This window comes from Pleurodeles waltl, chromosome 8, assembly GCF_031143425.1.
Source record: "Pleurodeles waltl isolate 20211129_DDA chromosome 8, aPleWal1.hap1.20221129, whole genome shotgun sequence".
Lineage (NCBI taxonomy): Eukaryota > Metazoa > Chordata > Amphibia > Caudata > Salamandridae > Pleurodeles > Pleurodeles waltl.
In genome coordinates, this window is record NC_090447.1 from 1,123,566,094 (window position 1) to 1,123,593,498 (window position 27,405).

The 27,405-nt window shown below is 41.4% G+C and overlaps 1 protein-coding gene across 1 annotated transcript in view; it reads right to left on the reverse strand.

Moving 5' to 3' along the window:
• OLFM4 (olfactomedin 4) overlaps nt 1-27,405 on the reverse strand; it is a 91,164-nt gene that overhangs the window by 40,137 nt on the left and 23,622 nt on the right. The window contains exons 2-4 of the mRNA XM_069205317.1: nt 26,794-26,850; nt 8,021-8,173; nt 4,003-4,215 (exon numbers count right to left, since the gene is read on the reverse strand). Of these exons, the coding sequence (XP_069061418.1) occupies nt 4,003-4,215; nt 8,021-8,173; nt 26,794-26,850 (423 nt within the window). The remainder of the gene's footprint in view (nt 1-4,002; nt 4,216-8,020; nt 8,174-26,793; nt 26,851-27,405) is intronic.

The following is a 27,405-nucleotide window of genomic DNA, read 5'->3' on the forward strand; positions in this document are numbered from 1 at the left end:
GGAAACCTACCAAACCTGTGAATTTTTCAAAACTAGACATGTAGGGGAACCCAGCATAGAATGACCTGTGTGGCTCTCACCAGGTTCTATTACCCAGAATCCTTTGCAAACATCAAAATTTGGCAAACAAAACACTTTTTCCTCACATTTCGGTGATCAAAAGTTCTAGAATCTGAGAAGAGCCACAAATTTCCTTCCACCCAGCATTTCCACAAGTCTCCCCAAAAAAATAGTACCTCACTTGTGTAGGTAGGCCTAGTGCCCGCAACAGGAAATGCCACAAAACACTACGTGGACACATCAAAATTATCAAATACAAAACTACCTGGTTTTGCGGGGGGCATCTGCGTTTTTGGTCCTGGACTCAGCAGCCATCTAGGAAAACCTACTAAACCCAGACACTTCCGGAAGAAAAACACCTGAGGGAGTCTAGGGAGGTGTGACTTGCATGGATCCCTCAGTGTTTTCTTACCCAGAATCCTCACCAAACCTCAAATTTAGCTACAAAATCACATTTTCCCTACATTTCTGATTGGAATCATCACACTGGCACACATTTCCTACAACCCTACGTTCCCCTCAGTCTCCTAATAAAAATTATACCTCACCTGTCTAGGTGGGCCAAGTGACTGTGACAGGGAAGAGCCAAAAACATGTTGAAAATGAAGGGAAACCAAAGCGGGTCCAAAACGGCAGTTTGGAAAAAAATGTTTTTAGACTGTGTGGGGCAGAATTGTTATCCGTATACATGCGACAATGCTGGGTGGCAGGAATTTTGAGGATTCCTGCAGATCCCGGAAGGTTCCATCACAAAAATGTGGGAAAGATAAGTGAGTTCAAGCAATGTTGGGGGTTTGCAGGGCATTGTGGTTAAGAAAATGGTGTGGGGTGCATGTGAAGCACACCACCCTGGACTCACCCAGATGTTTAGTTTTCAGATGGGTCTATGTCTTGTAGATTTTTCACATGGCACCACCCCAAAGTCCAAAAGTGCAGCCCTCACCATTTCAAGTGGGATGATTTTAAGAGTTAGACAAGCTCTCATGGCCCAAATGTAAAACCAAAACCCAAAATAATCAAATGTACTCTTGCTTGCTGTTGGGATAAGATCTTTTAATGTGAGGAGGGGAGCTGGAAGACTGTTACCCCCTTCAGTTGAGGTGGGGGCATAACTATGCCCATACTGGTTGGTAGCCACCACCCCACTATTTTTTTACTTTTTTTATTTCCCTTTCATCTAGTAGGCTTTCTGCCCCTCCGGGGAGTAGGCCGGGGGTAATTGCCTTATCTGCCCACCAGCGGGCAGAACAACTGGGGGGTTTGACCATACCCCCACAAGCTTTTTTTGGAAAACAATCTTCCCTGGTGTCTGGTGGGCTTTCTGCGCCCCTTGGGGGCAGATGAGCCTTCCAAAAATAGACTGATATGCCCCCAAAGAGGGCAGAAATGGCCAACAGTAATGGGCTCCATGGGAGGCGACCCTTGCCCAAGGGGCTGCCCCCCAAACAAAACACACTCACACCAATTCCAGGTGCCTAAGTGGTTTCAGCCTAATTAGAATAGGCCGATCTGCCCCCAAGGGGGGGCGGCAGAAATGGCCTGAAATACATTTGCCTCCCAGGGGAGCGACCCTTGCCTAAGGGGTCGCTCCCCATCTGTGAAAAAATAATTTTAATAAAATCCCTTGACCTAGTGGTTTTTGACCCACTTGAGGGCAGATCGGCCTATTTAGAATAGGCTGATCTGCCCCCAAGGGGGATGGGCAGAAATGGCCTAAAATACATTTGCCCCCCAGGGGAGCGACCCTTGCCTAAGGGGTCACTCCCCACATGTAACAAAGTAAAAATAAATCCCTGGTGGCTAGTGGATTCTGCCCTCCTTGGGGTCAGTTTGGCCTAGGAAAAATAGGCTGATCTGCCTCCAAGGTGGGCAGAAATGCCCTAAAATAAAATTGACCCCCCAGGGGAGTGATTCTTGCCTAAGGGGTCGCTCCCCATCGGTACAAAAAAAAAAAAAATCCCTGGTGCCTAGTGGTTTTTGCCCCACTTTGGGGGGCAGATCAACCTAATTAAAATAGGCCAATCTGCATGGCCTAAAATAAATTTGCCCCCAGGGGAGGGACCCTTGCCTAGAGGGTTGCTCCCCTTGTGTGAAATTGATTTAAACATACAAAATCCCTGGTGTTTAGTGGTTTCTGCCCCCTTGGGGTAAGATTGGCCAAATAAAAATAGGCTGATCGGCCCCCAAGGGGGGCAGAAATGGCCTAAAAATAATTTGCCTAAGGGGTCGCTCCCCACAAGTAACAAAGTAAAAAAAAAAAGATCCCTGGTGGCTAGTGGATTAAAATAGGCCGATCTGGCCCGGGGGGGGGGCAGAAAATGCCTAATAAAAGAATGCCCCCCTTGGGGAGCGGCCCGTGCCCAAGGGGCTGCTTCCCTCATGTGTTTACTTTATGTAAACAATATCCCTGGTGTGTAGTGGGCATTCCTGCAGCCCGATCGCTATGTGATCGGGCTGCAGGAATGCTCAGAAAGACATGAAAGGAAAGGAAAAGCCTTGTAAGTATTTTCTCTTCCGATTGCGCTGGAAGCTGAACTTTCAGTGCAATGAGGGTGACTTCTAATGATTGTGCGCTGACATGTTCAGACGTCACTGGGGGGGGCGGGGTGGAAGGGGAAGCGAGGGCCAGGTGCAGGACGTAACCGTTACATCCACGGCACCCAAGGGGTTAAAGGGGTTATTCCACAATCCATCAAAAGTATTTTCAGTGTATGATTGTGGCGATTGTTGTATATTAAAATTCAAGTAGCTCTTCACTTTAATTCTGTTATTTATGGACAGGTGCCTTAATCTTCATGTTCTTGAATGATATAACAATGCATCAACTTATTTTGGTGCACATTTAGTTTGCATCTAAAACATTTGTAATCTAATACAAATATCTGGAATATGTCACTTCCTCAATGGCGGGCAATCATTTCCTATCAAACTCGCCCCTTCTAATTGACAGCGAGGAGAATTTAGGGCCAGATGTAGCAAAGGTTTAGCGAGTCGCAAACGGTGGAAATCGCCGTTTGCGAGTCGCTAAAGCCACTTTGCTATGTAGAAATGCATTTTGCGAGTCGGAACCGACTCGCAAAATGCATTTTCGACTTGCAAATAGGAAGGGGTGTTCCCTTCCTATTTGCGACTCGCAATGCGATGCAATTCCATTTGCGACCGCGAAAGCAAATGCGTCTGTGGCATAGCCTACATTAAATGAAGGAAAGTTCAGAGACAGAAAATATAAATGAAGGCACATTTGGCCCTGTTCTGAGCATACACCCAACCCATTGTTGTGTAATGTTCTGCCTGCACCTGTATGGCTCCTAAACTCCAAAAGATCACAATCACAAAAGAAAAGCAAAATTCACTTGGCAGCTGATAATGCAACATAGCTGATTACAACTCAACTGCATATTGACTTCACCTTTACTACTGATTTATCACACTGGAATCATTTAGAACACACACAAGTGCACTCTTCTCTCACAAAAGTATTGGAATAGTCTCAGGTGAATACTCAGATTCTGTGCTCACCAGTGCCACCACTTGATGATGCTGTGAAGTGTTCTAAGCTAGTATGAGCACTGCACCAACTGAAATAAGCTCATATTATGTGTATACCATCAAACTATTCCTGTTACCTAACTTAATCATAATTTTTTGTACATTTAAGTTTGGTGCTCACTTCAGTGCATTGCATCTTCCCTGTAAGTAAGTGTTTTCCCATCAGATTGTTTTGCAAAATGTTAATTAAATCACAGTGATTATACACATCAGCTGGTTTTCAAGAACAACACATGATTTTCTCAATGGCCTTATACAAGGAACCAGACCCTACGTCGAACAGTAAGAAAGAGTACGTTTCCTTTCCCAACTATAACCCATAAGACATTCCAGAGAGGTGTGAACTATTTTAAGCCACTGTTCCCCACCACAAGTTTATTTCAGAAATCTTACCTCTTGATACAGCTGAACAACAATGTGATTGCTTCCAATAACAGTATCTTTCAACTGAGAAACCAGTCTCTCCATCTCTGTGATTTCGACTTTCAACAGTTCAAATTCCAATTCAGTGTACGAAACGCTGCTCTTTTCCATACTTTCCACTTTCATAGTTAAATTCTGAATCTTCAGTTCATACACTTCGATTGCTTTACTAAATTCTCTGATCTGAAAAAAAGGTAACACATGTAGTTTCATGAAAATGTAATGATTCCATGTCTAGGTAAGTGGATTCTGTTTTATATAATGTCAAATCAGAGTTTGAAGTAAATTTCAAATATGTGTATGGTGATTGATAATAGTGCTTCAGCAGATGTTTGTTGAGAGGTGCAAATGGTTCAGATTATACAGATCAACTAGAGAAAACAATGGACAGTGCATTCTGATGTGTAGCGATGTATTTCAATAAAGACAGAATGTGCATGCTATTCCAAAGGTTGATAAATAATTTGTAACCCTGACTTCCACAGGTCTTCTTTCCTGACCTACATTTCAAGTGTATTTGGTATAAAACTTTCATAGTTCTGGTCGGTATGATGTAACTGAAGGGAAGGAATAATCTAAGATTTATGCTGACAGCTATTATTCCTAAATATAAGCTGTTGTATAGTCTCAGTTTTATTTGTAATCTCTGTGAGGGATAATATAAAAAATTATACCCTTGGTTCTAAGGTTTTCCACCAAGGCCACCTATGTTGCTGTTCAATTGAGGATATCAATAGAGTCTGGTGTGCAGAATTTATAAAAATTAATCTACTTAAAACAAATTGCAGAGATTTGATAATCAGAGATTGTGAGGAGGACAATAAGGAGAAACATAATACTTTTTCACACCTTCCATTGACTATTGAAGTGTAAGCTACAGATGTGAGAACTAATGGATTCCTATTTCTTAAAAGGGCTGTGTGAAGTTACAAATGTGTCTTTTAACTTTGAATGGAACAGATATTTCACACAGTTTTTTAAGGTTGCACAGTAACCCAACATCACCCAAAATCGGGATGCGTGAAGCCAAAAACATTTTTGCAAGCACATTTTCTAGCAAAACATTTCCTTTAATCAGAGGTTTCATTGAGTTTTTGCCAACAGACCTACTTTTTACTCAAGATTTCTCTGATGTTTATGTTAAACTTTGTACACTTGATAAAATTTGAGGAGCATGTCTTTGCATTTGTTAATATAGGTTGATCATCAATGCAATACCATTATATGTCTAAAACAATCATGAGCTTTTATGTGCATTTTTGGCTTTGCTTCTGCCACCACCATAAGTGATATTTATGATTCATACACTTAGGGGCACAGTTATGAAAAGTGGCACTGCACTTAGTGCAGCACCACTTTTCTTGAGTCCCTTAGCACCCTCCAATGCCACCTTGTGTGGCCCATATTTAATATAGTTAGTACTTAGGGAACTAGCTTCAAAATGTTTGACACTAGTTTAGTGCTCTGCAGGATTCGAATAAAAAATGATGACGCTAATCCTGCAAAGCGTCCAGAGGCCCCTTGAAACCAATGGGCGCCTTCTTTTTTTTCTTTTTCTCTGATCTTAAAAATGCCTGAAAAAATGATGCAAAGAAATCTTTTAGATTTCTTTGCGCCATTCCCCTCCAATGGCAGAAAGCCCCCTGGCATACATTATACCTGACGCAGGCATTATGTGACAAAAGTAATTACAAAGTGTTGCAATGGAAGCATTGCACCACTTTGTAAATCTGGTGCTGTGTTTTTGACCGTCTAATGTCACATTAGCGTAAAAACAAATTCGCTAATGTGTCTACACCCTTTTACATCTGGGTGTTTTGATAAATTATGATGTATAAGTGATTTTTATATTGCAACATCTTGCCACCTAGCAATGAAACATTGTAAATTGTCTCTCTTTTTTATCAGTCGAGAGATTACATTAAAGCAGAACATATTGGTTCTCTCTCAGATGACTCATTTAGTGCAATAATTCCAAAAGAACTGCTAAGAGGAGGACACTTTAAAAAAGAAAACACATTCCTTTAGAAGTGACACTGCATTTCATACTAAAGCACCTAGGGCTTGTCTTGTCCACCTGACGTTTATAATAAACAAAAAGAGACACTTGATCCAAGTGACATCACCTTGATGCGCAGAACAAACATGCAAGTGGAATTGTCTTGGATAGCTGAAAACCTGAATGGGTAAAGTCATAGAGTAGGATGACCATCTCACTTCAGGTCATTATGGGCACTGTTTATAACCATGTGCTTTTCATCTACACATCATTGTTTAGAGATGTGTTAGTCTAATTATTTCAATAGAAGCAAACCAAGGCTACAACACCTTGGAAGATCATATGAAAGTTCAGGACTGACAACAGTGTGCATAAATTACCTGGAAATAGGGAGTCATCCCATCATAGGGACCTTGCATGAAGGAGACTATCACACCTAATTGAGTTCATGCTTGAAGCGAGTTTGATCAAAGATGGAAATTTAGGGCCACATGTACAAAGATCCGTTTTTGCGAGTCGCAAACTGCGAGTCGCAAAACCGGATGTACAACAGTGTACTTTACATTGTTTGCGATTCCCAATGGGGTCGCAAATTACCTACCTCATGAATATTCATGAGTTAGGTCGCAATTTGCGACCCCATTGGGAATGGCCGCCGTCACAGGGATGGTGGCCTGCTGGAGACAGCAGACTGCCATGTCTGTGACTGCTTTTAAATAAAGCCGTTTTTTTTTCAAAGGCAGCCTGTTTTCCTTAAAGGAAAACGAAATGCATTTCAAAAACAAAAATGAAAAGTGTTCTTTTCATTTTTTCAGAGCAGGCAGTTGTGTGGGACCACTTTCTGCTCTGAAAAGATGTTTTTGCTGCGATTCACAAAGGGGAAGGGGTCCCATGGGGGCCGCTTCCCGTTTGTGAATGGGTTAGCACCAGTTTGAAACTGGTGCTAACTGCGATTGTTTTGATGCCCTTGACATGCCCCTTCCTAATACCGAATCACAAAACCCAAACTGCGATTCGGTAACAAGTTACTGAATCACAGTTTGGGTTTTGTACCTCCCAAAAAGCATTTTTCAAGTCACAAACGGGCCGATTCTGCGATTCGGCCCCTTTGCAACTTGAAAAATGCTTCGTACATCTGGCCCTTAATCTTGTAGATTTAAGGATGTATCTGGGGTAACTTTTTTGGGATTCTTTGAGTATTACAACTTGGAACTTGGAAGCTGCAAAAGCCACAGTTTGTTCTACCCAAATGTAAGTGCACTGTCTAATATTTTGTTTTTGTTGAGTGGAGAAACAATTTTTAATAAAGTCCTCCACTTAGGAGGCATTTAATCTCCATGCCCATCTTGCATACAGGTTTACTTCTACCATTCAAATTAAAAAGGGCCTGATTTAGAACTCGGCGGATGGGTTACACTGTCACAATGGTGACGGATATCTCATCTGCTGAAATCTAATGTAATAATAGAACAAGCACAGATGTGAAGGTCCTTTTATTACTTTCTTTCATGCTCTTTTTCCCCATTGTTCCTTTCATTCTTGTCTCTCACCATCTCTTTTGACTGTTGTTCTATACCACTTTTCCTCTCTTTCCTTCTCTCCGCCTCTCTATTTGGAAATTTCAGTCCAATGCGATTCCCAAAGATTACAGCCCCAAAATAACAAAAGACATCTTTGATAATTACACTACAGGGATACTCTGGTTACAAATGAGGTTGGTGGGAATGTATGGGAACATGTTATTTTAATGCCTAATGTTGTTTGAAGACAATATGTAGTGTACTTTTTAACATTTTACAAAATAAAGAAATATTGCGATGTGGACACTATTTCTTATATTTCTTTATAATATTTTTGACTTTGTGAACTAAAACATAGTATTGAGTGCAGAACTACATTCTGTGTAAATATTTTCATAATTCTTCCTAAATTAATCTCTTTGATATAAGATACATATTATTTTGCCATTCATGTGTCAAAAGTACTTACTTTAGATAATTCTGTTTCAACCCGGATTGACAGTGCCTCAGTGGTAATTTCCAATTTTTCTACTTGCTGTGCTGGAAAGCTGTTATCAGGCAGATAAACGGAACACTGGCACATCCCATGGTTATCCACCATACCAGAGATGTTGGTAAAAAGCTGCAATACAATGTGACATGCAGGATCAAATGAATGGTTACTAAATGCGCTGTCCATTTACAACAGTGGTGACTTGGTAAAATGATTGGCTCATCAGTACACAAAGGTACATTTCTGGTTAACTGACAAAACCACCTTTAAAAGAAGAAGCCAGGCGAGAGGACCTAATTTTAACACCTATCTACACACAATGTGATATCACTGGTTTCCAGTGAAAACCCCCTTTAAAAGAAAAGGCCAGGCAATGGGACTTCATTCCCCATCAACCAACTTCATAAAAGCAACATCACTGCACTTTCCATTATCCATCTGCACAGGAAGTGACATTGCTTCTTGTCATGCTTACTTCAGTGAACTCCTCTTTATTTGATTCACCTCCTTAGGGCTTCCAACTATCCAATCATCCTTCAGAAGGGGTGGACACAGATAACAACATTGCCTGTTTGGGCCTTTTAGGGGCAAGAAGTACTTTGGGCCAAAACTCTTGTTACACTGAAACCTGATGTAATCACGTACCTTACCCAGCACCCTTATCTGGCAATTCCCAAAATCACAGCCAGACTAAGTTGACACACACACACTCTAGCAAATTCAAACACAAGGACCAAACCTCGTACATAACCCCTAATTACCACACACCGACAAACCACAGAATACATATCCCACTCATGCTCATTAATGCTCACTCTGCAGTACACCATGTGCCAGAAGATATTGCAGACCTCATCACTTATCACATGCTTGGCACCCTCATCATAGAAACATGGTTCACTCTCACATCCTCACACACACAGACATCCTTTTTCCCAAAGGCTAAGGCATCAGAATTCAAAGATTAAAAACTACAAACAAGGAAGAAAAAAAAAAAAATAGGCATTTTCCTTTTCTGCACTCAGGAACAGGAACAGAATTACTGTATCAAAAAAGCCTGCCCCATCACTACTCCAATTTAGGAAACAGTTGATATCACACCTCTTTGAAAAACACTGCATCACAATGCAGTGGCAATTCAATAGCCAGTGATCTATCTTATCACCCATTGACTGTTTGCTTCCCTTTGACCGCTTACAGGGCTCTGATATCTTTTGGCTAGGTTCTTGCTTTATAAATACATACATATATTGCACATAAAACAAGGTTGGTTCCAACTCAGCTGAAAGTAATACTGCAATTTCCTCTGCAAACCTCACCTACATCACTGATCTAGAGTAAGAACAGCAATTGCAGGCTGCTATGCCTCATTGTTAAAAACATTTAAATGTTGTACATTCAAGGATTGAAGGGTTTAAGGGCAACAAGAACTACGTCTACTTTGAAGAGGTGGTTTTGCTTATACTGAGGCAGTTTTGAGGGCATGGAACTTGATTGTACAGGCAAGATGTCACATCATCTGCAGTAGTTCTTTCAACAGGTCATCTTTTGCATGCCACTTGTGGAGGGAGTGGAGCAAGCTGATGCACATAGCTTTATTGCACCTAGTTATGGACAATTACAATAGATTAATTGTCGGTACGTAAAAGCAGATTGTGGCAATGATAGCTGTTAACATTCATGAGAAACTTGCATTACCTAATAACCTCATAGATAGTACACCAAGGTTAGCCTCAGTGTGCTTAAAGAGGGGATACAAAAGCACAGAGAAGAGATTAAACTCCAGTCAAATGACCAGCTGAGATCTGGAGTCAATAGGTAGTTATTCTACTTCCTAATGTGAGACAACATCAAAGCCTTGGGTAGTTAAACCCACTGAGGCAGGAAATGTGTTTTGGGTTATGCATCAACACTAGTTTTCAGTGTCTAACTAGTAAGGGAGCAAAATCTCAGATTCAAATCAGTGCATGAAATGTAACATCTGCAGAGCAAGTTCTGAGAGTTTTGGCAGCAGGTTATTAACGATAAGCAAGCATAAAGATATGCGTTTGAAAAGGCCCACTGAGTTTGAGAAAGTCCCAGAAGTGGTATTTCTAAGTTATGAAGCATGTACATATAGAGAGCTGCCACCACATTTCCTACATCTGGTCTTTCATAAGGTAAGAAGTTATGTTTAGCTAACCTTAGGCTTTGAGATAATTGATAGGAAGCAACCAGTTTGACAAGATAGTGTGAATTGTTGTGGATTAGGCAGAGAGTGTTGTATTAGGGGTTTTCTTTTATCAGAAGTGGTATGAGAGATGACAAGTGACTGAGGCATGTCAAGCAAAATAGAACTTGATTGACAAGATTCTCACCTCCCAGTTTGGAGAGCGATTTGTTGAGGAGTGATTGCAATATGACTGTCCAAGAAAGACATCTTCTTATAAAGTACTAGCATTCTTGTTAATCTGTTGTATTTTGTAAATCATTTTATCATGCAATTTTCTTGCAAAAGAAATTAGAGATTAAAATGTAAGTGCTGCTCGGCAATGTAAAAAGGTTTGAGTCGAATGCAATGGATAGATCAGTCACTGCTTGAGAGAGCTATTGTAACTTTATTTTTCAAGTGTATAGTAAGAAAACAATTCTCCATTGGGCACCTCCTGTCATTCCAATACTTTGTACATGCTCTCAGAGTAATGATTAATGTGTCCTAAATAAACCTCATAAAACAGGATCTGTATCACTCCTTTTTGTCAACTCTTCTACAATGAATAATCTTACTTTGTCATCACCACTGCTGTGACTGACTTTGCAATATTGTCATATGTTCTGTTATTTGAAAAGGGTATGCTTGTATTAATCTTGAAACTTTTACTATTGGTGATCAATTCCTGCTATCCCAGATGCCTTTCAAATCAAATCTATCTAGTCTGCATTTCAAAGCTAAGCTTGCCAGCCCTTGTCGCAACATCTGGCAAATATGCAGTAAGTGAGGCATATAAGGCATCAATCAGGCCATGACCTTTCCTGTAACTCCAACATCTGCCAAGAAACCTTAGGCATTAGAATCACTTTAATAAATTGTGACACTCTCAAGTCATAGAATGAGATGTAGACAAGCTGAATGTATGTACATGGAAAAGTAAAACCCCTAAGATCTTTTCTTTTATGAAGTTTGGGACCCTAACAGATGAAAACACAATGATGTCAATTCACATATGATAGAAATCAGATTTTACTAATACATTATTGACATAAAAGTTAGCATGTGGTGACTTACAAATCTTTGTTTAAAAGCCTAACAGAGAAATAAATATGAAATGTTTGAAATATGGCAGACATTATGTCCTCCACTTATTTGGAACATCGCGTTACGCCATGGAATGATATTGTGCATTTATATTTTAGTGAACTACTGACATGAATTAATGTTAAAAGTATTATTTTAGAGATACAGTAGTGATGAAAAATATATTAGGAACATTGAATAAAGATGAATTAACCATACTTATACTGATATATTTATGGATTTTTTTTAATTTTAGGGTTGTGTGAAGAGAAATAAGTATACATTTCAATTTTTTGCGTAATACACTAATGATGTCTGCAAATAAAATGAATTCTGGTTGCATGGCACAAATTAGCCAATCAATCAATCAATCAATCAGTCAATCAGGAATTTGTAAAGCACACTACTCACCCCTGAGAGTCTCAAGGCACTGAGTAGGGGAGGGGGGAGAAGGTGGGGGAAGTGCTGCTACTGCTTGAATAGCCAGATCTTGAAAAGTTTCCTGAAGGTAAGGAGGTCCTTGGTCTGGCACAGCTGGGTGGGTAGAGTGTTCCACGTTTTGGTGGCGAGGTGCGAGAATGATCTACCACTGGTTGTAGTTCTGCGGACGCATGAGACAGTTGCGACGGTGAGGTTGGCAGAGCGGCAGTGCCAGGTCGGGGTGTAGAAGGAGAGTCGTCTGTTGAGGTATTCTGGTCCGGTGTTGTACAGTGCTTTGTGAGTGTGGGTGAGGAGTTTGAGGGTGATTCTCTTGTTGACTGGGAGCCAGTGCAGGGTTTTCAGGTGGTCTGTGATGTGGCAGGTGCGGGGGATGTCCAGGATGAGGCGTGCAGAGGCTTTCTGGATGCGTTGCAGCCTCTGCTGGAGTTTGGCCTTGGTTCCTGCGTAGAGGGAATTACAATAGTCCAGTCGGTATCCATTTGTAGATCTTTTGGAGCATGCAGAAGGTGTTGAAGAAGGAGGAGGAGATGGCGTTGGCTTGCTGGGTCATGGATAGTGAGGGGTTCAAGATGAATCCTAGGTTGCGTGCGTGGTCGGTGGGAGTCGGAGTGATTCTGAGAGTGGTAGGCCACCAGGAGTCAACCCATGTGGAGGGGGTTGAGCCAGAGATGAGGACATCCGTCTTGTCAGAATTGAGTTTGAGGCAGCTGCTCTTCATCCATTCAGCAATGGCCTTCATTCCTTCATAGAGGTAGGTCTTGCCGGAGTCCTTGGTGAGGGAGAGGATCAGCTGGGTGCGTCGGCATATGAGATGATGTTGTGGTTGTGGGATCGGGCAATGTTAGCGAGTGGGGCGATGTAGACGTTGAAGAGGGTCAGGCTGAGGGACGAACCCTGGGGTACGCCGCAGATGATTTTGGTGGCCTCCGAGCAGAATGGGGGAGGAATTAGTGTAAGTGTTTAGTAATTAGAACTATGCATTTAGGCTATGTATTTAGGCTTACTTAGCCAGACTAGGCCTGAGAATTCATTTTGCTACTATAGTGAGAAGTGCTAATTCATTCTGTTTCCTTTGACCTGAATTATTTCCTGGGTTGCTGATGTGTCAGAGAATGTCCTATTGTATTGAAGACAGAGACCATGGCTTTACTAACAACAAAGGTAACAATATTTGTTCTAGCTGTCGAACAAGACAGAAATCATTATCAACTTCACATGAGAACAGTTAGAATCATCTTATACAAACCTGTGAAAGGAACTCAATATTCCAGAATTATCTAAAAGTTAGATTTTGGTGGAACTGTATGAATTCATCGCGATGACTTCGCACCTTCCGCGAGAAAATCCGGAATAGTTGTGAATCTGGTGGGTGTCTATAATTTTCATTGGTTATTGATCTTTTTGCGCAATATGGGTCCACTCCGAAGACCAATCAGCACTCTATGCACATTTCTAGCTAGGGAGAGGCTTTTGTAACAAGAGTGTTTTCTTGTTTGAGCGTTGGAGCTGTCACTTTCTGTTTCTTTCTTTCTACTATTTCTAGCTGTTCAAGTTATGAGTTTCTTTATAGTAGTTTATCCCCTATTTACATATGCTGTTCAGTACTCATATGCCCAATAAATTCTGAACTGCTGTCATGCCCCACATGCATCTCCTTTTCTGCACTGTCCCCGATGCTGCGGTCTACTGATGCTTAGAAGCTGTGAGCACTCTGTACCGACGAACCCTTCCTGTCTGCTGTCCCATGAGGGGAGGTATATAATCTGCAATGTAGTTTTTTTGTTTCCTCTTTAGCTTAGATGATTACACCAGTGTATTTTTATAGTGAGTCACCCTAGTTAGATTATTTTCCAATTTATTTTTGTCTTTTCTTTTGTTTTTGTCCCCATGTGTTAGTCCGTCCCGACACATGCAAGTCCAAATTCATAATAGAGATAAGGATGGCCCAGCTCCGAAGACTGATTGTTAGCAACTGAATTTGATGATTTACTGATGTCCCCATCATCTGCTGTGAAACTGTTTTTGATGTGTATATTGCAGTTCTGTAAATTTGTGTTATTCTCCTGGAGTGTTTAATCATATTGATGTTTAGTACGCTTAATCTCTTTAGATGTTTCAGTCATCCTATGGTTTTCATGTATGTTTATAACTTAGTTTTGTGTACCATTTACATTATATTAGCTCTGTGGTTGTAATAAAACGTTAAACTTAATTCATTTTGGAGTCTTGTTTTCGTGGCCAGAGCAGTCATGATGTTTAAATTGTTTCCACTTCTCATGTTATTAATTTGTAATTAAATCTGATTACCCACTCTTCACTGAGTCCAAGAGTATTTCCTGGATTTGTAGAATTAGTGTTTGTTAATTAAATTTGTGTAAAAATGAAGTTTTTCAAAGCTTTAAGGAGTGCGTTAAGAGATGTTTTTTATTCCAGTTTAGAGAAGGGTACACCAGCATTTGAGGTGATGGAGAAGTGAGGAGTTTCACCATGTCTACAGGTAAAAAAGTGTTGCAAAATCACTGAGAAGGAATGTAACTTAGCTTTTCCCTGTCATGGAACTTTCAATATAAGAGTATTGGAGAATCTGAAGAGGGTGTTGTATGAATCATAACCTCTTTCTAGATGTGCACAATTTAAAGCACCTGCCCTTTGGGAATTAGTTGCGAGACAGAAAGAGGCTCAGAAATTTGAGAGGAGAATGAGGAAAGCAGAAAAGACATTGGCAGAAGGCAGATGGGATGCAGAAAAGAAAATTAGGAGAGCAGACATGTTACACAGAGTGAAATTATTCCCTGCAATACCACAGGAAGGTGATGGAAGTGTTAGATCTAAAACCAAAAAGAAGCCCGCAGAAGACCTAGAGCAGAAGTTAGATGAACATAAAAAGACAACAGCTACTGAAAGTGATTCAGATGATTAATTTATAATCCTGCTTTTGCAGAATCGTCCCCCACCGTATAAAGCAATTGAACCAGTAAATCAGAATGTAGCCTTGGATATAGCCACAGCTCCAGTTGCGTAAAACCAGGTTCAAGTAGCTCCAAATGCCACTACTGCTACTGTTGCACAGGCACCAGTGGTTTATCCAACAGTTCCAGTTATGCCACAGCCAATTAAAATTCAGGAGTGACTCAAATAGAGTGTACACCTAATGTAATGATACCTGCACAAATTGTGATTCAGAGACAGACAATGCCCATGTATTCCCCAGTAATGACATCACAGAATATTGCCCCAAATCAGTCAAATCAGACCTTTGGTACAGTATCAACTGGTCAAGGTACAGGTCTGATGTTCCCACCAAGTCAAACAAATTTGTCAGGTAAAGATGCATTGACAGTTCCTGTGACAATAGTTCCAGTCCTCCCATTGTATGCCCAAAGTAATTAGGGGAGTGGACAACAAACCCCAAATCTGGTATAAGCAGTACATTCTCCTTTTGGAACTAATGCAGAAATGGAAAGACTGAGCGAAATTGTGCCAGTCATGACCCCAATTAATTCTTCCGGTTCTAACAGGATATATGATAAAATAGGTCCTATGACTGATTTGACACATTCCCCATGCTCTGTAAGTTCATCTGTGCTGGCTCAGGAGCAAACTATATCTTGAGGTAATAATATTAGCTTACAATGACCTGTCTTATAAATTACAAGACACAGTAATGTTGAGAGTTTGGGATCTCTCTGGAAAAGATACTGGACTCATGCAAAGTGACTACAAAGCCAAATGCAGTCTTTCCCAGAATACCACAGTATAACATGATCCCAGTAGTAATTGAGGGAATTACTCCAATAATTGCAGACTTTGTTGAGCACAGAGTTCTAAAAGAAGTGATGGGTAAATCTTGTAATTCTCCTATTATGGGACTGTGAAAGCCAAGTATAAAAGACTGCATAATGCAGGATTTAAGAAAGGTGAAGGAAATTGTGGTATCATGTCCCGTGGTGCCATATCCAGCAGTAATTTTATTCCAAATTCCATGTGAAGCAGAGTGATTTTCTGTTACTGGTTTATTCCAAGCATTTTTTTTCAGTGCCCCTACATGAAGCAGCCAGCTCCTTTTCTCATTAAAATTTGGCAACTGTGTGTATTTGTGGTGCCGTACTCCAAGTGATTCTCAGAATCACTGTCCATTTTTAATCAGATACTGAAAAAGAACTTGGAGTCCTTAAATATGCCATTTCACCCCGCTTTGGTACAATACATTGATGATTTGATGGTTGCATCTAATACATATGAAGACTGCAGACAGGATACCATAGCATTGTTGAACTATTTGGACGAAAACAGACACAGGGTTTCCCCTACCAAATTACAGAATTGCCAAAAGGAAGCAAAGTATTTGGGTCACCAGATTGAGAAAGGTGCAAGGAAAGTGTCTCAAGAGAGGCTTCGATCATTATGCAGATAAGCCTCCCAGTTAATCAGAGAGATGTCAGAATGTTTTTGAACATGGTGAGTTACTGTCACTAATGGATCCCAAATTTTTCAATAATTTCCAAACTTCTGCAGAAATTAAAGCACAACAATATTACTGACCAAGTCCCGTTTGATGAAAAGTGCATGAAAGCTTTCACTGAGTTGAGAGAGAGTTTGTGCAGAGCTCCAGCTCTGGGAAAGCCTGATTACACAAAATGTTTTTCACTGTTTGCCTTGCACGTGATGGTTGTGCTCTTTCTGTTTTGACACAGTTGAATGGAGGATCAAACAGACCTGTGGCATATGATGCGCCACATTGGATCCTGTTGCTGCAGTTTTGCCAGGCTGCTTAACCGCTTGGGTGCCCAGGATGAGCTGGTCTCGCCCTCGGCACTGGTTGCCCGCTGCCGAGGACCAGACTGGCTTGTCCTGCTTTGGGCCCACGGGGGGAGCGCTAGTGCTCCCCCAGATGACCGGGCAGCCCCCTCCCCTGGTCAGGGATGGAAGGGTAATCGCTTCCCCTTCCGCCCTGCCTCCCCGACCCCCTGTGGCGTCTGATGACGTCAGTGCGCGAAAGCGCGCTGACCTCATCAGAGGCCTTCCCGCCGGCACTGGAAGCTCAGTTTCCAGCGCCTGATCGAAGGAGAAATGCAAAAGCATTTCTCCTCCGATCACGTGGAGGAGGCAGAGAGGCATGAAAGTCTCTCTGAGCATTTCTGCAGCCCGATCGCATCCCACTAGACACCATTTTTTTTTTTTTTTCTTATTTCAAATAGGGGGAGCGGCCCCTTGGGCAAGGGCCGCTCCTCGGGGGGGCAAATTATATCTAGGCAGAAATCCACTAGACACCAGGGATAGTTCTTTTTTTTTTTTTTATATGTTTGGGGCGCAACCCCTTGGGCAAGGGTCACTCCCGGGGGGAGGATTTTTTTTCGGCCATTTCTGCCCCCCCGGGGGCAGATCGGCCTTGTGATCTACCCCCGGGGGGGCAGAAACCACTAAACACCAGGGATTTTTTTTTTCGTACTTGCACATAAGGGGAGCAGCCCCTTGGACAAGGGCTGCTCCCCAGGGGGGCAAATGATTTTTAGGCCATTTCTGCCCCCTCTGTGGGAAGATCAGCCTAAAATTATTAGGCCGAGAAAACCACTAGACGCCAGGGATCATTTTTTTTTTGTTTAATTTTATTTTTTTATGTTTGGGGAGCGACCCTTTAGGCAAGGGTCGCTCCCGGGGGGCCAAATTATTTCTAGCCCATTTCTGCCCCCCTTGGGTACACGTAGTTTTCTATTTGATAATTTTGATTTGTCCAGATAGTGTTTTGGGGCATTTCCTGTTGCGAGCACTAGGCCTACCCACACAAGTGAGATACCATTTTTATCGGGAGACTTGGGGGAATGCTGGGTGGAAGGAAATTTGTGGCTTCTCTCAGATTCCAGAACTTTCTGTCACCGAAATGTGAGGAAAAAGTGTTTTTTAGCCAAATTTTGAGGTTTGCAAAGGATTCTGGGTAACAGAACCTGGTGAGAGCCCCACAAGTCACGCCGTCTTGGATTCCTCTAGGTCTCTAGTTTTAAAAAAATCCACAGGTTTGGTAGGTTTCCCTAGGTGCTGGCTGAGCTAGAGGCCACAATCCACAAGTAGGCACTTTGCAAAAAACACCTCTGTTTTCTGTGGAAAAATGTGATATGTCCACGTTGTGTTTTGGGGCATTTCCTGTCGCGGGCACTAGGCCTACCCACACAAGTGAGGTATCATTTTTTTCGAGAGACTTGGGGGAACGCTGGGTGGAAGGAAGTTTGTGGCTCCTCTCATATTCCAGAACTTTCTGTCACCGAAATGTGAGGAAAAAGTGTTTTTTTAGCCACATTTTGAGGTTTGCAAAGGATTCTGGGTAACAAAACCTGGTGAGAGCCCCACAAGTCATCCCGGCTTGGATTCCCCTAGGTCTCTAGTTTTAAAAAATGCACAGGTTTGGTAGGTTTCCATAGGTGCCGGCTTAGCTAGATGCCAAAATCCACAGGTAGACAATTTGCAAAAAACACCTCTGTTTTCTTTGGGAAAATGTGATATGTCCACGTTGTGTTTTGGCATTTTCTGTCTGGAGGTAGCATTTTTGTCGGGAGACTCGGGGGACCATAGAATAGCAAAACAAGTGTTATTTCCCCTTGTCTTTCTCTACATTTTTTCCTTCTAAATATAAGATAGTGTGTAAAAAAGACGTCTATTTCAGAAATGTCCTGTAATTCACATGCTAGTATGGGCACCCCAGAATTCAGGGATGTGCAAATAACCACTGCTCCTCAACACCTTATGTTGTGCCCATTTTGGAAATACAAAGGTTTTCTTGATACCTATTTTTCACTCTTTATATTTAAGCAAATTAATTGCTGTATACCCTGTGTAGAATGATAACCCACTGCAAGTTGCAGCTCATTTATTGGCTCTGGGTACCTAGGTTTCTTGATGAACCCACAAGCCCTATATATCCCAGCAACCAGAAGAGTCTAGCAGACGTAACAGTATATTGCTTTTCAAAACTCTGACATTGCAGGAAAAAGTTACAGATTAAAACGTAGAGAAAATGGCTGTTTTTTTCACCTCAATTTCAATATGGTTTTATTTCAGTTGTTATTTTCTGTAGGAAACCCTTGTATGATCTACACATATTACCCACTGCTGAATTCAGAATTCTGTCTACTTTTCAGAAATGTTTAGGTTTCTTGGATCCAGCATAGGTTTCACACCCATTTCTGTCACTGACTGGAAGGAGGCTAAAAGCACAAAAAATCGTACAAATGGGGTATGTCCCAGTAAAATGCCAAAATTGTGTTGAAAGATTGGGTTTTCTGATTCAAGTCTGCCTGTTCCTGAAAGCTGGGAAGCTGGTGATTTTAGCACTGCAAACCCTTTGTTGATGCCAATTTCGCGGAAAAAACCACAAGCCTTCATCTGCAGCCCTTTTTTCCCTTTTTTTAAAAAAAGAATGAAATTTTAACTGTATTTTGGCTAGTTTCTTGGTCTCCTTCAGTGGAACCCACAAAGTCTGGGTACCTCTAGAATCCCTAGGATGTTGGGAAAAAGGACGCAAATTGGCGTGGGTAGCTTATGTGGACAAAATGTTATGAGGGCCTAAGCGCGCCCTGCCCCAAATAGCCAAAAAAAGGCCTGGCACCTGAGCGAAGGGTTTAAAGAATGTGGTTGCCTTTGGTGTAAGTCTTAATAAATGCATAGGTGTTGTGATGGGACATCTTTTAACTATCAATGTTCCTCATTCAGTTGAGGTCCTTTTGACCCAAACAAAAACCCAGTACCTGACAAATGCCTGTCTTACCCATTATGAGTTATTAATTCTTGGTTCTCCCAATGTATCTATCAAAAAATGCTCAGCTTTAAATCCTACCATATTGTTATCTGTTAATGTTGATGGTCCAAATGATGTTAATGAAGTGGAACATGACTGCCTATTATGCACCAAACCTAGACCTGATATTCAAGATACTCCTTTAGAGGAAAGTTATCAAGTTGTATTTGTCGATGGCTCCTATTTAAGAGATAATGAGGAAAGCCTGAGAGCTGGTTATGCAGTTTGCGCCATCTCTGGAGTAGTCAAAGCTTCATGGCTTCAAGGAGTAATTTCAGCCCAAGTAGCCAAATTGGTTGCCCTTACAAGAGCATGCTGTGTATCTGAGCAGCTCAAACTGACAATATTCATAGATAGCCAATATGGGTTTGGTGTTGTGCATGACTTTGGGCAGTTATGGCACCAGAGAGGTTTTATGACCTCTTTAGGATCACCCATTTGAAATGGTGAAAGAATACACAGTTTATTAAGTACATTACAATTACTGGAGAAAATTGCACTTGTGAAGTGTACTGCACATCAGAGATCCAATGATTATTTGTCGTTAGGCAATGCCTATGCTGACCAAATTGCCAAATATTGTGTGCTCCATTCCGTCACCTTCAAAGAAGAGTGTGGTGGTGGAAGTGACACCGGTGAGGCAAATCAAAGTTTCTTAATGTTGGTCCTAGGATGAGATTAAGAGATTACAAGAAGAGGCGACAGAGGAAGAACACGTATGTTGGAGTAGAGCAGGTTGTGTACAAAGATGATGTCTGGATTTCAAATGAGGGTAAAGTAGTGTTGGCAAATTGTTTGTTGACTCCTATGGCTAGATATTACCATGGTCAAGTTCATCTTGGCAGAGATGCAATGGTTTGCAAATTTAAACAGGCATGGTAAAACCCCAGATTTAGGTTAATTGCAGAAGCAGTAAGACACAGATGTGTTACATGTCAGCAAATGAATGTGGGATAACGCACTGTGGTTAATTTGAGCCATATAGGGAGATCAGGAGGTCCATTTAACAGAATGCAACTTGATTTTATTGAAATGCCTGCCTGTAATGGATTGATATGAGTGCTGGTTATTGTGTGTTTTCATATTGGATAGAGGCCTATCCAAAACGCAGGAATGACAGTCTTACTGTAGCGAAGCTACTGCTCAGGGAACTAAGACCTTGGTCCAGTTTCCTGACTTTGTTGGAATCAGATAAAGAGTCTCATTTGAATAACGAGATTATAAAATTGTTGTGTGCAGCACTAAACATTGAGCAAAAGTTGCAATGCAGGTACGGATCAGAGGCATCTGATTTGGTTGAGCAAACGAATGGAACACTGAAAGCTTGAATGGCACAAAGATTTGTGCCTCTACAATGTTGAAGTCGTCTGATGCATTACCACTTGTCCTGATGAGCATGCCTTGAGCCCCTGGCAGGAAGACAGCATTGTCATTGCATGAAATCCTTATGGGGCGTGCAATGAGGTTGCCAGGAGTACCTGCCAAATCACTTGTGAGCATAATAGATGATTTAGACCCTCATTATGACTTTAGTGGTCCTTGAGCAAGACCGCCAAAGCAACGGGCGCCAGACAACCGCTAGTGTTGGCAGTCTTCCGCCCACCATATTACGGGTACTGATATATTTCTGCCACATTTTGGCCGGAAATCTAGCAGTAGTCGCGCTGACGGGCAGAGGTGTTGGGGCAGTTCTACCACCAGCCCCGCTCCACCAGAAGGACTCCACCCACCGTATTATGTGCAATAATACGGCCTGGTGGTGTACAGATGGCAGGGCGCTGCCGGAGGTGGAAGTGCCCTTTCCTATTCCCTGCCGGAGTACCTCCTCCTCAGAACAGGCAAGTTGATCGTCGGACAGGAGGGGGGTGGGATGGTGGGGTGTGTTGTGTGTGTACATGTGTGAGCGTGGTTGTATGCATGGCTGAATGCAGAAGTGAGCATATGTATGCATGCAAGTGTGTATGCATGTGTGTATCCAAGTATGAGTGTTGTGGATGTTTGAAATGCAGATTTTATATCACCTTCAGACAGGTTTTAGATTTAATATGGGTACGACTGACCAGGTTTTCCACTTTTTACTGATTTCAAAAGGGGTCTCCAATAAAAAATGTCATTTTTATGTGGTTTTTGTAGACCTCAAATCAGCTTTTGATTTAATTCCCAGAGTTAAGCCATGGTCTGCTCTTGGCAAGCTGGGTATGCCTAAAGGCTTATTGGATTTAGTAATGTGCGTGCATGAAATAAATTTTACCAACATAGGATCTGACAAACGTGAGAAACGAACTGATGGTATTAATGTTTCTAATGGGGGACGTCAGAGTTGTGTCTTAGCCCCCACGTTGTTTACATTATCTATGAATAGGATTAAAAGGATGTTGGATGATTGTACTGGTGATTCTCCCCAACTGGCAGGTCATTTAATACCTGTCCTTCTTTTTGCAGACAATACGCTTCTGATTTCCAAGACCCCGATGGGATTGCAAAATAATTGAATACATTTATTAAAGCATGTGAATTGTCGGGGATGCTAATAAATGGTACGAAAACTAAATTCATGGTCTTTAAACCACATAAGTCTTTTAAAGGAGAAATCAGGCTTGGAGATAAAGTCCTTGAACAAGTTAAACAATTTGCCTATTTGGTTGTGAGTCTGTCTAGCAATCAATCTTGGCCAGCCCAGATCCTAAAGAGTCAGAAGCCTATACAGCATGTCATGTCGAATCAGCAATTTTGAGGGAATGGAAACAATCTGTCTCTCGTCCAATTGCCCCAGTCTTAGAAGTGTACCGTGCGAAAGGTTTGGGTGCAGCCCTGTATGGAGCAGAACTTTGGGGGGGTTGGGTCAGTGAAGAAGTTAAATAGAACTGAAAATAAAAATGTTATTTTCAATGTCGCAGAGTGCCCCAGCCATTCCGATGCGACTTGATTTAGGGCTAAAGACCATGTCACATGCTGTTGGCCTCAAACCACGTAAATATTGGGTTAAGATTTTGATGGGGAAGTCCCGGATCCCTGTTAAACAGGCGCTTGATGATGTAATACAAGGACGTTACTAGTCCATGGTTAAGATTTGTGAGAAGCAGGTTATTTAAATTGGTATTAGAAGACTTCTTGAAGAACCCACAAAATATGACTAGGGGTTCAATGGTTACATTAGAAGGAAGGTACTCGGAGTATGTTATGAACCATTGGCTTAACTCTTCTAGCTATGGCTTTTTGATTAATCATGTTCTTATTTTTAAAAACGATTTAGTATTTGAAATGTTTATTGATCGCATTGAACCAGTTTATGCCAGATCTCTGTACCTAAAATGTATTTCAGTGAATAGTATAAAAGAAAGTTGGAAAACAAATTTGGTATCTTGCTTTTTCCCGGCATGTAATGTTTCCCCTGAATCTCTGGAACATTTCCTATTTTTATGTCCAGCCTACAGGGATAGTAGGAGAACACGGATGATTCCTGCCTGTAGGCTTTTATTGATTACTCGCCCAACTGAGGCCATTTGTATTTTTAATCTGATACAACGGAGTGGCTCACATTTGCTTTTACTCGCTATTTGATGTATGCATGGCAAATCCATTCTTTTGCTTTATTGCATAATGATTATATGCTAGTTTCTTTAGTCTTGGTGCTATTGTAAGTGGTTTGATGAGTACTGTACTGTATTTTTTTAATATGTAGCTATTTATCTTTTGTGGTTTTTATCAATGACTATTTTTATAATGTATTTATATTTTATTTTATCTACTGTATTGTTTTTGTTTTAATTATCAACTATATTGGTCAAATAAATACATTAAAAAACTAACTTATGGTGAAGTCAAATTTTAAGTTGTAGTTCTGAAAAGGCCAATTTTAGAAAGCTGGTATTTTGTTGCCTTAGCCATTTAGTGTCTGCAGCCTGCCTTTGGTCACATGACGTGGGGGTAAATGACAGATGAGCTTTGTGTATTCCTCATAGGCAGCCACACACAGTAGGGAGCTTAGGGGTGCCTGGATGGGGCATCACTGGCAGGATGGGAAGGACAAGCAGGGCACGGCCCCAAATACACCTGATTAGGCTGTGTCCAGCCTCCACTCAAAGGGCTACATACCCCCTGTAGTGAATCTGGAGCCAGGACAGGGAAGGAAGGATGCCTGATGACTTCAAATAGAAACCTCTAGAAACTTCTTCCCCACTTCAAAGGCTCAACTGGCTATAACTACTGGACCTTAGACACCAAGAACCAGACTCATCAAGGTTTTTCATCACCCTTGCACCACACAAGGAGGAGCACAAAGGCATCCCAAAACCTAAGTGAGATTTATCAAGCCACAGCTTGCAGGGCCCTGCGTGGCTTGATAAAACTAGAGTAACGCAAGGCAGTGTAAATCACTGCCTTGCGTTACTCTGCCCCAGGGAGGCATTCCATGGCTCGAGTATTAGTGTACCCATGCATCCACCCATGGATTTGGAGCATTCCCAGAGTTACCATTAGTGGTGGACCTGGGAATGCATCAAAATGCTATTCCTCCCCAGGTGAGGCATAATGAGGAGAAATATCTTTGTTTCTCCTCGTTCTTTGCTCATTATACATGTACTACATTATGCTGCACACATAGAAAGAGGACAAAACTTCTCAGTATTGTTTTTGTGCAGAAAGGTGTCCTTTCTTGCATAAGAGCTATCCTTTCTTCAATGCAGGCACCCTTGTATCATGAGACAAAGGGTGCCTGCTTTGGCGCTACGTAGTCAAAAGTGCTCCAGCATTAGGAAAGGACAAGAATGTATAGTATAACATTAAATACAGTGCATTCCTGTCAATTCCCTTTCAAGCAGCGTGGCACAGCACAGTGGCTTGCTGTGTTGCGTTGGATGAAAGAGTGATAAATCTGCCTCTGAGTCTTCAGTCCACTTCTGGACCTGTGAATATGCTGCAGGAAGAATGACTGATGTGGTGCTACAAGGACTAACACTCTGCTGGACTGCTGCTCTGAAGGAACTGCTGCCCTGTTGCACTGACCTGCTTCCTGCTGCCCTCTTGCCTGGGGAAAAAGAACAGGTGCCTGCAACCTCATATTTATCCCAGGACCCCAGAGTGGCTTCAAGGTCTAGTCTGCTAGCCTCCTGATCTGAGCCTCAGGGACATAAAAGAGTCCGACTCCCCAACCAGTTTCTAAACCCAGCTGCAGTGAGTTCCTGTCCCCCATGTGGTGCCCCTCAGCTACGGGACTTTTGTTGTGGCTCACTGGCTCTCACAATCAAGCTTTTGGAGTCTTCATGACTGAGAATGGGCCTGTACACACTCAGACTGTTCTGCTTGCACTGAAAATCAGCTAGAGCTGGCTCCAGCCCATCTCATCACACATGTGAAGAACTGCCAACAGGAAGTGCCAGTACTTTCATCTGTGAAGCCTGTCTTGCCCTTCGCACCATGCTAACAACCACCTGTGATGCTTTCTTAGCTCACCACAAACCTCTCCAACACAAACCGGGCTCTTGGCACAAAACTTGAGAAGGTAAACCTGCAGCGGGACTAATCTGGGACTGTGTCTGACCTGCGCACCATTGTGGTCAATCTGAAAATTTGACTTTGCCCTGGTCCAATGTGACCAGATATTCATGGTTGTCATTTTCTGCTTTTAGGTGCTATTTTACAGTTTATTCTTTAAAAATGCATAACTCTGGTTTTACGGATTGGATTGTTGCCGTTTTGGTCTTGTCACATTTATTGAATGTTGGTCTATTTTTCTAACTTGTTGCAGGATTGTTTAATGTGTGGTGTTTTCACTGTTTTACTGTTTGAAGTGTTGCATGAATACTTTAACATTGTTTCTAAGTTAAGCCTCTCTGTTTTGTACCAAGATACCAAGGAGTTGGGCACAGGTTAATTTGGGGTTAACTTATGCCTTACCCTGCAATGGATTGTGATTGGTGTTTGGCCAGAGCTCAACCAGTAGCCCAATTTCTAACATTCGTGATTAGTAGTGAGGACAGGACTTGTGTTTTGCAGTGCCGTACAGTGATTTGGTGTACACTAACATCCCATATCTAAGACCACTTCAACTTTAAATTCTCTCTGACTGGCCTTTTTGCTTTTTCTAAGTTCTCGCTCTGACTGTTTTCCTTGAGACCACACCTGTAAAAATGGAGTTTGAGCTTGCCAACATGGATGCCAACACTGTGGCCCAGCTTACAGAGTTCTGAACATTGCCTCTAATGAAGCCTGACTGCTTTGTACAAAGTTACCAGGGGGCTGAACACAGCTTAATTTGGGGTTTGCTTGTCCCTTACCCTGACAAGGGTTGTGGTTGCTGCTTGACCAGGGCTCACATCCCAGTGAACCAGTAACCCAATTTCTCACATTACTCAATCCTTTGTAGAGCATAGACCAGTTGATAAACTTGAACAAAGGGTTCTGTTTATGCCTTGATGTTTAGGCAGACAAGATAAATTGGCCAGCAACTGATCATGTTAGATAGATGGCTTTGTATTACTATACTTTAGGATAGGACTGTTCATTGTCCTATCTTGATACTGGAGGCATGCAAGATTGAGTGGTTTGGTTAGATTCTGAGTTCTTCTACGGTCTATATTTTGATTTTAAAATAGATTTCCAAGTCAGCACCACAACTCCGATTTACATACCACACTAAACCTCAGATTCCAATCATTGCAATTGTGCAGCTTTTTTAATTGTACTAAATATTCTGTTGGGTAGGCAGTAGAGGCAAGTTATTGATTATGAAAAATTCAGAGTTGCTAGTTCAAGAATGTGAATTAGAAATTATTTTTTGCATCTAATCAATTATTTAGTTCAAGTTTCATACAGTGCCAATGATGTTACCTTACTAACCCACCAGAGCTGTTTGTTTCTCTTCAATATTTGCAATATTTTTTAGGTTACATATGGTGGAAGTTCAGGTGTGCTGGTCAGAGGTAATCATTTTAGCCAGAATTGTGTCCAAGATTGTTCTGGTCTGAACACAATTCTAGAACTTCTATATTAATTCTGATATATCTATACACATAATAATTTTGACTATGAACCTCACTCAGTTTTGAAATGGAAAATAATTTACTTTTCAGAAATGTGGACTGTGTATTAGAAAAATAATGAGTACCTTTCTTAACATTCTGTGACCCAGAATATCATTTTGTAATTATTTGCCTGCAACCATGATCCTTAACAATGCAACCTTACCCTGGTTGTGACACTTTACAAGGTCAAGTTTGTTCAAAAGCAAATTTTCTTCATAGTAGTTACCTTCGATGGAGGCTCTCGTAGAATTACAGTGTTGGAGCTGCCTAGAGTTGTATGGTCCTGAAAAAAGGAAAATATACCTTGTTAAATCTGATTGAATACTACTATATTCATAGAATACAAGTTCACAAGTGAAACAGGTCACATTCTTACAAGTACAACAAGCACTATCTAAATGAGAATGTAATGCTGAGTTTATTAACATGAAATATACTTCTAAGCAATTACAACTACACAATAACAGAGACACATTAATATTCTTTGAAGATGTTTTAGCTGTTTTTGAAAACTTGTCTGCATGTTTGAATGGAAGATTATCTAAACTATTTGTGAGATACACCATGTCTTTATTTCTTTGTGTGGTGAGAACACAGATTGATAGTAGAGCTGAGTAAATTGTGCCAACAAGTAACAGTGGGTAAATTACGTATGCCCTATTGTTGTAACTTGATGCCCCCAGCACATTTGTGTTCTTTATTTTGTCTTGACCATGTGCCTTGTAAGTGTAACGTCACAATGTCTACCTTGGGATTCTCAGGGTGTCCGTTGAATTGTTTTGTTCAGTAGCTATCCAAGCTCTGACCTACAACATTTAGCTCCTGTAGCAGCACTGAC